This window comes from Neofelis nebulosa, chromosome 2 (genome assembly GCF_028018385.1).
Source record: "Neofelis nebulosa isolate mNeoNeb1 chromosome 2, mNeoNeb1.pri, whole genome shotgun sequence".
In the NCBI taxonomy this organism is placed as follows: domain Eukaryota; kingdom Metazoa; phylum Chordata; class Mammalia; order Carnivora; family Felidae; genus Neofelis; species Neofelis nebulosa.
The window spans coordinates 92,656,556-92,672,620 of NC_080783.1; the positions used below are offsets into that span (position 1 = coordinate 92,656,556).

Here is a 16,065-nt window from a genome sequence, read left to right on the forward strand (position 1 = left end):
CACTGGAAAGGACTGTCTTGGTGAAACGAATTCCCTTTTATAATCCTTAGGACTTAGAATATCAGTAGGCAACGAGAGGGTACTTTAGCTTAAACAATCTCTATAATATCATTCATGATAATATCTTTCATTATTTGTCCTTGTTGGTTTTTATTTTCTTGGTGAAAGATGATAATAAAGAAAAATTATTTTAAGAGTTAGCCCTCATTACATTATATCACACACAGTATATTTTATGAAAAAAATGAACAAATGATTACATAAAACTAGTAATTCTATTCCATTAGAGGGCTCCTGGTTATCTTTGTGTAAACATGGGCCACAATTTAACTCATTCATGTGTCACTAGAGTACTTAAGAAACTAAAGAGGTTAACACTTGGCACTATATAAAAAGTTGTAGTGTACTGTTGACTTGTTACCAAGAAGTAACCAATACTAAGCCATTGCTCAGTCAAAAGAAAATAAAGAAAGATATAAATATGTGAATAATATATGTAACTCTATTTTATATATTGATATATTAAATCAGATCTCCAGATGACTAGCAAGTTAAAAATAAAACAAATGCTACTCAGGAGTTTGATATGAGGCAAAGTCTGCACGTGAAATTTTTTGTTTTATTTTTGAAGGACCAGCCTGTACCTTACAGGTGTAGTAACAATGTGCTAACCATGATATAAATGTTATCTATATAATTCTCACTACAACCTTATAAGATATAATTCATTGTTTCCATTTTACTGATGATTATACAGAAGTTATGTATCAGCCAAGGGCACAACGTTTCATACCACACCCACATCAATCTGCTTTTCCGGATTTCCCATTTTCTCCTAGGATGAAAGCGCAGGTCAAAGAGTATAGAGACCATGAGGTGCTTATAAAAGTGGGTTTGGGAGTGTGCTGAATGTTTGGAGGGCAGTTTTGGAACTGAATCAGAGGAAGGAAATAGTTTTAGCCAGTGCAACTCAGAGTTGGTTCACAACAGTATAAGTTAACTATGTCATTAAACATATTTTCCCCCATAGTGATACTTCCTCAATGAAGGGAGCTGTGCACTGATTTTCATTCCAGTGCATTCTCACCTCCTCCTGGTCCAGTAAGTTTGCAAAGCTGCAAGCGGTCCATGGACCTCACTTAAGTAGCATAAGCTTAAGGAATGTCTAATGAAATTTCCCTTTACTGTGAACAGTTAGATCATTTTGCACAAAAGTTATCCTCAAAGCCATCCTATGTGGTTTTCCACTTATAAAAAAGAATTAAAAAGCTATATCTTATCCATATTCTGGATACTAATGGAGACTTAAGTCCTAAGTGTTATAAAACGATGGGGGCCTTAATCTTAGTTGAAGTGATCCTGCTCTTACTAGTTTTAATAAGATAATCTCTTCCAGGAGCAAAGAAAAATAGTTTTCTTAAAGAATGAACAATATGCCATCAAAAAGCATGATGTTTGGGGTGAAATACAAATTTTAAAAATGTGTTATTCATACCTGCACCTCCGCCAATGCTTAGAATCTTAATTTCTGATTTTGTATCTCCAATCCTGAAAAAAAAATTATATAGTTTAAGAAAAAGATTGTCATGTGCCTTGTAAAATCTGATTATCAACTCTAGTGGAAGAGAAAAATTTATAGTGAACAAAAACTAGGCCAACATGAAAGGTCACACTCATGTCAGTGATTACACTAGTGTCTTTAGAAATCTTTAGAAAATATGTCCCACTCATTAATGATCTTGATTGGAAGACTTTTAGAAACATTACTATAAACATCTCAGAAATAGGAAACACCATTTGTTTAGAGATTGCTTGGAGAGTAAGAACAGAAAAAGTGGGCCTTTGAGTCTAGTGATCTAATAAGCCATTCGTTATAGATGGGAAAAAGGCTAAGGAGATTCATACTGTATATCTGCCTTCCTTCTTCCTTGCTAACTTCCTTTCAATGAAAAAATGTTTATTAAACATTTATTATGTGTCTATATTTAGCATTGAGGATATAAAAATGAATAAGACACTACTTTGCTTTGAAGTTGAAATGTGAGATAATAAAGCCCAATATTAAGAGAAAGGAAAGATAGCAGAGTAGGAAGACCCCAAGCTCATCTCCTCCCACAGACACACTGAGGTCACAATGACATAATACAACTCACCCTGAGAACTAGCAAAACATATTTTCTACAGCTAAAGACATAAAGAAGAAGCCCTTTGGAGAAGGGTAGGAGGGGCAGAGATGTGTTAGGGAACCAACACCCTAGCATGGCAACTACAGGCTGGAAGGACATCAAAGGCATGGAGATCCTTCCTGAGGAGTGAGGAGATCAAGCCCCACCTGAGGCATCCCCTGTCATGGAACCTATACCAAAAAGACAAGCTGTCATAGCATCTTGCTTTGCAAATCAGTAGGACTCAACTCCAGGAGAGCCAGGAGGGCTATAGGAAACTGAGACTCTGCTCTTTTTTTTTTTTTTTTATGTTTATTTATTTTTGAGAGAGAGAAAGAGAGAGAGAGACAGTGTGAGTGGGGAGGGGCAGAGAGAGAGAGGGAGACAAAGAATCCAAAGCAGGCGCCAGGATCCGAGCTGTCAGCACAGAGCCTGATGCAGGGCTCAAACTCACAAACTGTGAGATCATGATGTGAGTAAAAGTTGGATGCTTAACCGACTGAACCACCCAGGCTCTCCAAGACTCTGCTCCTAATATCACTCAATCAGAGACCCAGTACAGAGACTGAAGTTTGAAAAGTGCCTGAACCATATAGGAAGGAAGTTTCTTGACTAATTTTAGGATTTGTGTTGGAGGAGCAGGGACCTTTAGAAGCTTTCTCCAGGAGTGGAAATGCTGGCAGGCATCATTTTTCTTGCCCTTCTTCAGCCTAGCTTGCTGGATATTGGTAGGAGCCAATGATGACACTCTCCATCTACTGCTTGCACTGCCCGGCATGCCCCACCAGACCTGCCCCACCAGATACCCCTACAAAGCGGCTCATACACCCAAAGCAGCCCACCACACCCAGAAGACAACCCCAGCTGATATCAGTTCCCCTCCAAAGTGACTTCTGTGCCAAGGATACTGGGAGCAGCCTCACCTGCCAGTATGACTGCAGTAATTGTGGCTGGGCCTCTCGGCGGGCTGTGTTGGGAGCTCATACCACTGACCAGTGAGCCCACAGAAGCCATAGCTTGGTCTCTCAGCCAGCCAGGCTATGGGCTATTTCCACCCATCAGTGTGCCCATAGTAGTTTCAGCCTAGTCACAACAGGAATACATATGTATCCCACAGAGGGGATACCCCTAGAGTACCCTTAGTGAATGGGGGCATTGCACTACTGGCTCCCTCAGGATGCCTTCTACACAAGGCCACTACTTTCAAAACTATGAGATATAGCTGATCTACCTAATGTGTGGAAATAAACACAGAGAATCAGGTAAAATTAAAAGACACAGGAATACATTCCAAACAAAAGAAGAAGACAAAACATCAGAAAAAGAACTAAACAAACTACCTGATGAAGAAATGTGAGTAATGTTTATAATGATGCTCACTAGATTTGGAAGAAGAGTGGATGAACTCCATGAGAACCTCAGTGAAGAGACAGAAAATGTAAAAAAGAACCAATAAGAGTTTTGAAACTCTCAGACGATAAGAGTTTGAAAACACAGTAACTGAAATGAAAAATATACTTGAGGGAATCAACAGCACATTAGAGGATGCAGAAGAACAGATCAATCTGGAAATCATGATAGTGAAAAGCCCCAATGCTGAACAGCAAAAAGAAAAAATAATTTTTTAAAAAATGAGGATAAGTTAAGGTCCTCTGTACATCAAGTGTGCTAACATTCATATTACAGGAGTGCCAGAAGGAAAAGAAGAGGCAGAAAACTTATTTGAAGAAATAATTACTGAAAATTTCCCCAACCTGTGGGAGGAAACAGCTCCAGGAGTCACAGAGAGCCCCAAACAAGATGTATCAGAGGAGGTCTACCTCAAGATACATAATAATTACAATATAAAAAAATTAAAGATAAGATGAAAATATTAAAAGCAGCAAGAGAAAAGAAAACAGTTGTGTAAAAGGGAAATCTCGTAAGGCTATAAGCTGATTTTTCACCAGAAACTTTCCAGGCCAGAAGGAAAAAACCTACAACCAAGAATATTCTACCTGCAAGGTTAACATTCAAAATTGAATAAGAGAGGGGCGCCTGGGTGGCGCAGTCGGTTAAGCGTCCGACTTCAGCCAGGTCACGATCTCGCGGTCCGTGAGTTCGAGCCCCGCATCAGGCTCTGGGCTGATGGCTCGGAGCCTGGAGCCTGTTTCCGATTCTGTGTCTCCCTCTCTCTCTGCCCCTCCCCCGTTCATGCTCTGTCTCTCTCTGTCCCAAAAATAAATAAAACACGTTGAAAAAAAAAATTAAAAAAAAAAAAAAATTGAATAAGAGATATAGAATTTCCCAGACAAACCGAAATTAAAGGAGTCTATCACCACTAAACCAGACACACAAGAAATGTTAAAGGGGCTTCTTAACAAGGAAAATAAAAAGCCATAACTAGAAGTAAGAAAATTATGAAAGGAAAAAAAAATCACTGGTAAAAGCAAATAAAGCTAAAATGAAGTATAAAACACAAAAGTAGTGAAATAAATTATATATATATATATATATATATATATATATATATAATTATATCTACAAAAATTAGTTAAGGATTACACAGAATAGAGATATACAATATGACATCATATACATAAAATGTGGAGGGGGGTGTAAAAATGTTTTTCTTTTAGAATGTGTTTGAACTTAAGCAACCATAAACTTAATATGGACTGATATATACATAAGATGTTATATATGAGTCTCATAGTAACCATAAACCAAAAATTTGTAATAAATACACAAAAAATAAAGAGAAAGGAATCCAAGCTTTACACTAAAGAAAGTCATCAAATCACATGGCAATAGAGCAAGAGAAAAAGAACAGAACTACAAAAACAATTAACAACTATATATATTTATTCACCCAACATAGAAACACCTAAATATATAAAGCAAATATTATCAGACATAAAGAATTAACAGTAATACAATAATAATAGGGAACTTTACAACACCTTTACATCAATGAATCAGTTAACATCCTGGCAGAAAATTAATCAGCAAACAATGGCTTGGAATGACACATATGGACTTAACAGATATATACAGAACATTCCATTCAAAAACAGCAGAATACCCTTTTTTTTCAAGTGCACATGGTAGGCCACAAAACTTGTATCAATACAGTTAAGATAACTGAAATCATACTGAACATCTTTTCTTATAGCCATATGAAAGTAGAAATCAATTACAAGAAAAAAAATGGGAAAAAAAAACATGGAGGCTAAGCAGTATGCTACTAAAAACCCTATGGATCAACTAAGAAATCAAAGAGGAAATAAAAAAAAATATCTGGAAACAATAAAAATGGAAACTCGACAGTGCAAAGTGTTTGGGATGCAGCAAATGCAATTCTAAGAAGTTTATAGTGCTACTTGTCTACTTAAGAAACAAGAAAAATCTCAAACAATCTAATCTTACACCTAAAAGAACTTGGAAAAGAATAAACAAAATTCAAAATTAGTAGAAGGAAGGAAATGATAAAGATCAGAGATGAAATAAATAAATTAAATACTTAAAAAACAATAGGAAAGATCAGTGAAACCAAGAGCTGATTCTTTGAAAAGATAAACAGAATTCATAAAACTTTAGCCAGATTCATTAAGAAAAAAGGAGCGAGGACTCAAATAAAATCAGAAATGAATGAGAAGTTACAACTGACACCATAGAAATACAAAAGATTATAAGAGACTACTATGAAAAATTATATACCAACAAATCATACACCAAGAAATAGAAGATTCTAAGACTGAATCAGGAAGAAATAGAAAATCTGAACAGGCAGATTACTATCGACAAAACTGAATCAGTAATCAAAAAACTTCCAACAAACAAAAGTCCAGGACCAGAAGGATTCACTGGGGAATTCTGCCAAACATTTAAAGAGCTAATACCTATACTTCTCAAATTATTCCAAAAAAGGGAAGAGAAAGGAATGCTTCCAAATTCATGCTACGGAACCAGCATTACCCTAATACCAAAATAAAAAGCAGAAAAAGACACTACAAAAACAAAAGAAGACAAAACAAAATGGCCAAGATCCAAAATAGATTCATAAATTCTCAGCAAAATATTAACAAACTGAATTCAACAATACATTAAAAGGATCATTCACCACATTCAAGTAGGATTTATTCTGGGATATGAGGATGATTCAATATCTGCTAATCAATCAACATGATATACCACATTAACAAAATGAAGGGTAAAAATCATATTATCATCTCATTAGATGCAAAAAAAAGACATTTGACAAAGTTAAACATTTATTCATGGTAAAAATGTTCAACAAAGTGGGCTTAAAGGGAACATACCATAACATGATAAAGGCCAAATAGGAAAAACCCATAGTTAACATCATGCTCTCGTGAAAAGCTGAAAGCTTCCCCTCTAATGTCGGCAATAAGACAAAGATTTCCACTCTTACAACTGTTATTCAACACAATACTGAAGTCCTAGGCACAGCAATCAGACAAGAAAAAAAAATAAAGGCATTTAAGTTGGTAAGGAAAAAGTTAAACTGCCACTATTTACAGAGGACACGACACTATATATAGAAAACCCTAAAGATTCCACTAAAAAACTATTAAAAGTATAAGTTCAGTAAAATTTTAGGATACAAAATTAATTGCAGAAATCTATACCATCTCTGTACACTAACAACAAACTAGCAGAAAGAAAAATCAAGAATGCAATCCCATTTACAACTGCATTAAAAAGAATAAAATACTTGCAGCACTTGGGTGCCTCAGCTGGTTAACTGTTGCCTCTTGATTTTGGCTGAGGCCATGATCTCACCATTTGTGAGATTGAGCCTTGCATCAAGCTCTGCACTGACAGCACAGAACCTGCTTAGGATTCTCTCTTTCAGCCCTTCCTCCATTTGCACTCTCTCTCAAAATAAATAAACATTTAAAACAATAAAAATAAAGAAAAAAATAGAGCCCAGTATTTTGGTTCTAGTACTAGAAATGGAATGGAATTGATGGACTGGGAGGTAACATTGACTTGTTTTTGATTGATGTTAATAAAAAAAGGTGGGGGGTATTAGAAAAAAGTTAGAGTACAGTGACGGATTAATTTCAAGCTTGGATAACTGCAAAAATCATGGTGATAAAAAGGAAGCTGGAGAATATACTTTGATGACAAGTTTATATTTTGTAAGATGTTTTGTTTTTGTTTTTGTTTTTTTAATCATTTTTTTTTTTTAATTTTATTTTTGGGACAGACAGAGACAGAGCATGAACGGGGGAGGGGCAGAGAGAGAGGGAGACACAGAATCGGAAACAGGCTCCAGGCTCCGAGCCATCAGCCCAGAGCCTGACGCGGGGCTCGAACTCACGGACCGCGAGATCGTGACCTGGCTGAAGTCGGACGCTTAACCGACTGCGCCACCCAGGCGCCCCGTTTTTTTAATCATTTTAATTTTATTTAAATCCAAGCTACTTAACATATAGTGTAACAATGATTTCAGGAGTAGAATTTAGTGATTCATCACTTATGTATAAAACCCAGGGCTCATCCCAAAAAGTGCCCACCTTAATGTCCATCACCCGTTTAGCCCATCCCCTCCTCACACCCCTCCAGCAACCCTCAGTTTGTTCTCTTTATTTAAGAGTCTCTTGTGGTGTGCTTCCCTCTGTTTTTATCTTATATTTCCTTCCCTTCCCATATGTTCATCTCTTTTGTTTCTTAAATTCTGTATGTGAGTAAAAAAATAAAAAAAAATTCCGCATATGAGTGAAAATATGATATTTATCTTCCTTTGGCTTATTTTGCTTCGCATAATACACTCTAGTTCCATCCATGTTGTTACAAATGGCAAGATTTCATTCTTTTATATTGCTAATATCCCACTGTATATATATACACCACATCTTCTTTATCCATTTGTTGGTCGATGGACATCTGGGCTCTTTCCATAATTTGGCTATTATTAATAGTGCTTCTATAAACATTGGCGTGCATGTGCCCCTTCGAAGCAGCACACCTGTACCCTTTGGAATAAATAGTAGTGCAATTGCTGGGTCATAGGGTAGTTCCTCTATGGAGGAACCTCCATACTGTTTTCCAGAGTGGCTGCACCAGTCTGCATTCCCACCAGCACTGCAAAAGTGTTCCCCTTTCTCTGAATCTTTGCCAACATCTGTTGTTTCCTGAGTTGTTAATTTTAGCCATTCTGATAGGTGTGAGGTGGCATTTCATTGTGGTTTTGATTTGTATTTCCCTGATGATGAGTGATGTTGAGCATCTTTTCATGTGTCTGTTAGCCATCTGGATGTCTTCTTTCAAAAAGTATCTGTTCCTGTCTTTTGCCCATTTCTTCACTAGATGATTTGTTTTTTGGGTGTTGATTTTGATAAATTCTTTATAGATTTTCTGATACTAACCCTTTACCCAACATGTCATTTGCAAATACCTTCTCCCAATCAGTTAGTTGCTTTTTAGTTTTGTTGATTGTTTCCTTTGCTGTGCAGAAGCTTTTTTATCTTGATGAGATCTTAATAGTTCATTTTTGCTTTTGTTTCCCTTCCCTCTGCAGACAGGTATACTCAGAAGTTGCTGTGGCCGAGGTCAAAGAGATTGTTGCTTGTTTTCTCTTCTAGGATTTTGATGGTTTCCTGTCTTACATTTAGGTCTTTCAACCATTTTGAGTTTATTTTTGTTTATAGTGTAAGGAAGTACCCCGGTTCATTCTGCATGTCGCTGTCCAGTTTTCCTAACACCACTTGCTGAAGACACTGTCTTTTTTCTATTGGATACTCTCCTGCTTTGTCAAAGATTAGTTTTCCATGTGTTTGTGAGTCCATTTCTGGGTTTTCTGTTCTGTTCCATTGACCTATGTATCTGTTTTTGTGCCAGTACCATACTGTCTTCATGATTACAGCTTTGTAATACAGCTTGAAGCCTGGAATTGTGATGCCTCCAGCTTTCTTTTTCTTTTTTAACACTACTTTGTCTATTTGGGGTCTTTTCTGGTTCCATACAAATTTTAGAATTGTTTGTTTTAGCTCTGTGAAGAATGCTGGTATTATTTTGATAGGGATTGCATTGGATATGTAGATTGCTTTGGGCAGTATCAACATTTTAAAAATGTTTGTTCTTCAAATCCATGAGCATGGATTGTTTTTCCATTTCTTTGTGTCTTCTATAATTTCTTTCATAAGCTTTCTGTAGTTTTCAACGTATAGATCTTTTACCTCTTTGCTTAAGTTTATTCCTAGGTTTTTTGTGGTATTTGGTGCAACTGTAAATTACATTGATTCCTTCATTTCTCTTTCTCCTGCTTCATTATTGGTGTATAGAAATGCCCACAGATTTCAGTATGTTGATTTTATATCCTGTGACTTTGTTGGATTCATTTATCAGTTCTAGAAGTTTTTTGGTGGAGTCTTTTGGGTTTTCCATGTAGAATATAATATCGTCTACAAAGAGTGAAAATTTAACTTCTTCCTTGCTGATTTGAATGCCTTTTATTTCTTTTTGTTGTCTGATTGCTGAGTCTAGGACTTGCATCACTATATGGAACAACAATTGTGAGAGTGGACATCCCTGTTGTGTTCCTGACCTTAGGGGGAAAGCTCTCAGTTTTTCCCCATTGAGGATAATATTAGCTGTGGGTCTTGTATATGGTCTTTATTATCATGGGGTGTTTCTTTCCCTACTTTCTTGAGTCCAGGGCTGAGTGGCTTTCCAGGAGAATTCTACCAAACGTTTAAAGAAGAGTTAACACCTATTCTTTTGAAACTGTTCCAAAAAATTGAAATGGAAGGAAAATTTCCAAACTCATTCTATGAGGCCAGCATTACCTTGATTCCAAAACCAGACAAAGACCCCACTAAAAAGGAGAACTACACACCAATTTCTGTGGTGAACATGGACGCAAAAATTCTCAACGAGCTACTAGCAAACTGAATCCAACAATACATTAAAAGAATTATTCACCACAATCGAGTGGGATTTATTCCTGGGCTGTAGGGCTGGTTCAATATCCACAAATAAATCAACGTGATACATCACATTAATAAAAGAAAGGATAAAAACCATATGATCCTCTCAATAGATGCAGAAAAAGCCTTTGACAAAATACAGCATCCTTTCTTGATAAAAACCCTCAAGAATGTTTTTAATAAATATGTATCTACAGACATTTGGATATGCAAGATTTAAGCTGAGTGGGAGAGAGATCAGGGTTGGTGATGTATTCTGGAGAATTAGCATCATAAAGCTAATGGTCAAAACTAGGAGACTAGATTTTATCACCCAAGCATATTACAAAGAATTAGATGATCAGTGGGATGATATGCAATGTCAACTTTTAAAAGTCACTGCATTATGGGGAACCCACAAAGGGGACAAAGAGGAAAACAATAAAGCTCATAGAGGATAGAATTAGAGAAACTCTGAGAAAGCCATAGGTAGTGTCAACAGTAGCCGAGTGTACTACCAAAAAATAAAGGAGGAATCATCTCCAATGAATTTGGCAATATGAATATCTTTGATAATAGTTTTAAAAGAAGGTTGAGGGCATAAGTCTGATGGCAGTGAGATTAAAAGCAAACCAAATAAAGAGGAAGAAGCTAGAGATTGTTGACATAGGACAAAAGAGTAAGAATGGGAAGAGGAAGCAGGAACTGAAAGAGTAGTGCTTGTTTCTTGGCACTTTAGATTTTTTTTCCCCCTGAAGTGAAAGAGCCTACACAGAGTAGTATGACAAAAACAGAGATTGAAGCAAGGTTTTTAAGAAAACTGGAAAGGATAGAGTCAAGAGCACATATGAATGAGTTGCCTTTCTTAGTTCTAATTATCTTCCCATTCATAATCATAGTCCTGATACACCCATCTCTATCTATGCTCTTGGTTAATTCTTAAAACTGCTTTATATTGTAGATAGCACAGGGAAGCTATGAAGCAGAGTACCAAGGTTGAAATCCCAGCTTACTGATATGTTACCTTGAGCAAATTATCTAATTTCTCTGCATCTTTATTACCTATGAAATAGGATAATAATACCATCTACTGTGTAGGACTGTAATAATAGTAGCTGGCTTAAGGAGGAGTTGTATTATATTATTTAATTCATGTAAATCTCTTAGAAATATGTCTGTACGTGACAAGCACTCAACACGTATTAGCAATTATTATTATTCCAGGCACAGCTAAGTGATTTCACTCTGAAACTTCACAACTCTTCTATGAGTTAGACACTATTATTATCCCATTTCATATATTGTAATGATTAATAATTATTGAAAACTTACCACTTACTACTTACTACTTGACTTTAGAGTCAAGGCTCTAAATGCATTACATATAGCAACAACAAAAAACTTTATTATTTACAGCTATACTGGAATTCTCCCCACCCCATGCTTCACCTACAGATAGGGGATTGTTTCCAATCCAAAAGAAATCAAGAAAAGAATGGCATGAGATCTAGAATTAGGGAATCCAATATTTCAGAGAAGGGAAGAGAATATCTAGAAGGTGAAATAAATTATCTTATTAATAATTGTATAGCAGACAGAGAGCAAATCGCCACAGACTGAAAAAATGAACAGAGCTCCAGAATAGATGTTCCCATGGGGAAAAGTTAACAGATGTCTTGATCTGCTGGACTGTATTGAGAGGATTAATACTTCTGCTTGGGGTATAAGTAGTGATAGTGATGTGGAGAACGAAACAAAAGAAAAAAATTAAATTTCCTTACAACTTACAGCCCATTGACATGTCCTTGAGACAGAGTGACCTTCCTCAAGGAGCTTAGCTACCTCGATGTTAATATTTTGCTAAGGGCAAAAGGCAGCCTTGGCTTAACATTAGCCTGAACTTCAGGATTCTAGAAGTCTCCTTTAACATATAAAAATTCCTTTGGAAGCTTCCTTTCTCTCTACTCTCCCCAGATATATGTTAGCAATCATCCTCCAAGCAGATGGCCCTTTGATATACATCTGAAGGGTCTCTTGACTAAGGTTTAACTAAATAGTAGTAAATGACCTTTTCCTAACAAAAGCTAGTTCCTCAAGGTCCTGGAAACATTGCTTCCAAATTTTTAGATACTTAATGCTATCTCTAACCCCTTTCCAATTCAAAAGTATATAATCAGCCACTCCTCATAACCCCTGTACAGCTCTTTCTGCCCATGGGTCCTGTCCTGTGCTTTAATAAAACCACATTCTTTGGGGCACCTGAGTGGTTCTGTCGGTTAAGTGTCTGACTCTTGATTTTGGCTCAGGTCATGATCTCATGGTTTGTGAGATCAAGCCCTGTGTAGGACTTTGCACTGACAGCATGGAACCTGCTCTGGAGTCTCTCTCGCCTCTCTCTGCCCCTCCCCACCCCTCTTTCTCTCTCTCAAAATAAGTAAATATGAAAAATTAAATAACTAAAAATTTAAAAAACACCTTTTGCACCAAAGACGTCTCAAGAATTCTTTCTTATCTGTTCCTTCCCAAACCCCAACATTTTCACATCAGTAGATATATGGAAAACTAAGAAAAGAAACTAAAATAAAAACAATAGTTATCTCTAGGAAAAACAAAAAAATACCTGAAAGGAAATGTGATTGTAGTATAACCCATCATTCAATTATGAATAATATGTACATAGGCAAAATGATATAAACATTCAAATTATTTAACCAAAAATTTTGACATAAATATACTGACATGAGGGGTGCCTGGGTGGCTCAGTCAGTTGAGCGACCGACTTCGGCTCAGGTCATGATCTCACGGTCTGTGAGTTCGAGCCCTGCGTCAGGCTCTGTGCTAACAGCTCAGAGCCTGGAGCCTGCTTCGGATTCTGTGTCTCCCTCTCTCTCTGTCCCTCCCCCACTCATGCTCTGTCTCTCTCTGTCTCAGAAATAAACATTAAATTTTTTTAAAAAAATTAAAAAAATAAATATACTGACATGATAGGGGAGGAAATGTGCGTATTTAGCTATTTTAATGCAGTAAAATTAAGAAAGACAAGAATAACATATTATTTAGAATTAGGAAAGAAAATTTCATAAGAAACAACTGAAATATTTCAAAGTGTTGAAGGTGGTTGCTTCTGGAGAATGGGAGTCAGATGGGAGTGAGTAGGGCTAAGAATTTTTACCACTGCAATATTTTCAGAATTTTTACCACTGCAATGCAAATTTAATTATGCCTTTGAAAGTTCTACAGTCTTTCAGAAATTCTATATTCAAGATTTCCAACTAGATTGTATACTCTGTGAAGATAGGGGTCATCATTCATTATGTTATAATCATCCATGGTACCTATTCAAGCCACTGATGACCGAAGAAAACCAAGGATGTGGATAAACTACAGACATGAACACAGACCTTTAGTACTACAAAAGAATTCGGAAATTAAGTCATTACCTTTAATTTTATAAATGAGCAAAAAGACCCAAAAAAGTAAATTATTAGTTCCTAGAGAATTAATTATCTTAATGTACTGTATGCTTTGATTTTGGCATCATTATCTATTACTTATTAATTAGAAATAAATTATATAATACTCTATTAAAAAAAACATTTAAAAACTGAACCATGGGGCACCTGGGTGACTCAGTAGGTTAAGTGTCTGACTCTTGGTTTCGGCTCAGGTCATGATCTCACAGTTTGTGAGTTTGAGCCAGGTGTTGGGCTCTGCAGTGACAGTGCAAAGCCTGCATGGGGTTCTCTCCCTCACTCTCTGCCCCTCCCCTGCTTACTGGAGCATGCACTCTCTCCCTCTCTCAAAATAAATAAATAAACGTAAAAAAAAGTAAAAACTGAACCACAAAAAACAGAAAGGGAGGGCCGCCTGGGTGACTCAGTGGGCTAAGCATCCTACTTCAGCTTAGGTCATGATCTTGAGGTTCATGAGTTTGAGCCCCATGACTGTGCTGACAGCTTGGAGCTTGGACACTGCTTCGGATTCTGTGTTCCCTTCTCTCTCTGCCCCTCCCCCACTCACACTCTGTCAGGCTGTCTCTCTCTCTTAAAAATAAATAAACATTAAAAAAAAATTTAACAGTAAAAAGAAAAATAGGGGAATGGAATCCCCTACACATCCAGCAATACCTGCTCTGATCAGGCAGAGGTACTGTCCTGGTGAAAGAATGTCAGGCCTACAATAGAGAAATCCAGCAAAAGATAAAATATCAGTTTCTGTTGCTGTTGTAAATTGGATCCACAGTCAGTCATTTCTTCCCAGTTTTCTATCATTATTTCCTGAAGCAGAGTAAGTTACAGCAATCCACCTCCAGATAGGTGATTTGATTATCTTTGGCATGTGGAATCTTTTACTCTCGTAATGCTTATCAGCTCTGGCACAAATTGAACACATTAATCACCAAAAAAAGAAGTCTGCAAGAAGGATAGGAACTAGTGAGTTTCACTGAAAATGGAAAAATGCTTTTTTTTTTTTTTTAAGAACCACATTGCTAATATTAAATTGAAAGGAAAAGACAATTTTTTTGGAGTGATAACTATAATAATGAGTGCAGAAGTGAATTTAAATGGACATTAGGAGAACTGAGAAGCACTCACTCAATCCTCAGGGGCAAACAGGAGTTGGTAATTATTTATATTTGATTCTAATGAAAAGAATACTAGACTCTCCGTTTGGGATTTTTTTTTTTTTTTGAGACACGTAAAATCTGGAGGAGGGCTGAAAAATCTGAGCTCAAAGATCGTATCTTTTCCCAAATGAACATATGGATATGTGCCTTCAAATGGTTAACGCTTATCTCGGCTCGGCTGGAAACACTGCACAAATCAGAGCCTGTGAACGTTGAAAGCGAGCGTCTAACTAAAGCGCCGCAGGAGAAGGGGCGCCAGGGGGGCGAGGAGCGCCAGGCGGCAGCTGCTATCAGTAGCTCCTTCTTATCCCCTCGCCCAGCCTGCAGGGCTGGGCTCGACCCATCTATCACCGCATAGAAAGAGCCCGAGGCTTGGCTCTGACAAAAACGTCCTTTTTTGTTACCTTGCTATTATGCCTGGCAGCTTCTGGTCCATGAATTCCTGCATGCACTGGTGTTCCGTGGAACTGCTGAGAAACCTCCGGAAAGATTCAACGTATCTGCTGTGGTCAGAAAACAGGCTCCTCATGGAAGATGCCATGTTTGGTTTCTGATGGAAGGCAGAAAAGGAGGAGAAGCTTTAACTTCCCCTCCTCTTCCCAGTTCCTTGTCTCTCTACTCACCCCCACCAATTCCTACCCCCACTTCTCGCACCACTTCCCCCCCGCCCCCCCCCCCCCCCCCCCCGCCCCATGCCAGAAAAGCCTGCTTTGAGTTTTAACATGCAACGAAGGCTGGTGTGCAAATCACATTCTTACGTCAGTTATTTGTCCAGGACTTTGAGCTGATACTTTAACCCCTGCAGTGTTCCTTTATAAGAAATGGAGGTGGTAAAGCAAAGCAATAAATTCACTGTTACAACTTGTTTTTAAACGTCTGAAGTTCAGAAAGTCATAAAAACTGATCCCATTCTAATCACTTCCTGTTTTGTCAGCCTTTGCCAGGAGTGAATTCCAAGTGGGACAGTGGCTGCTTTAAGGGCCAAAGGCGACAAACACAGGGTAAACAGCCAGTTACAAGGCTACAAACCACTTTCAGAAATATACCCCTGCTGAAATCTTTGACAGAAGATGGATGTCCGCCTCCATGCTTTCTACAGGAGAATTTCTTGCCTTCACCCTTCTCAGAACATGAACTTTTTACACTCCTCCACTGCGTTTCTTCAAATGCTGGTTTGTTGTGATTCAGGAAGTCTCCTTAGCAGAAACCATCCTGGAGGGACCTGGAAATTATTAATTGGAAGGTGTGAGAAGCCTGCTGGAGTATGGGGAAGAATCAGGGGAAGGAGAGTAGTCTTAGGGCATAAAATGCAGGAGAAGGGATAAAAGCCAAGTCCATAAAAGTCATTCCCTAAATT

At 37.5% G+C, this 16,065-nt stretch overlaps 1 protein-coding gene across 1 annotated transcript in view; it reads right to left on the minus strand.

The window, feature by feature from the left end:
- The window catches only part of HNMT (histamine N-methyltransferase), a 46,959-nt gene extending 31,587 nt beyond the window's left edge, over window positions 1-15,372 (minus strand). The window contains exons 1-2 of the mRNA XM_058715423.1: window positions 15,113-15,372; window positions 1,496-1,548 (exon numbers count right to left, since the gene is read on the minus strand). Of these exons, the coding sequence (XP_058571406.1) occupies window positions 1,496-1,548; window positions 15,113-15,249 (190 nt within the window). The 5' untranslated portion in view covers window positions 15,250-15,372. The remainder of the gene's footprint in view (window positions 1-1,495; window positions 1,549-15,112) is intronic.
- Window positions 15,373-16,065: the final 693 nt, after the last annotated feature.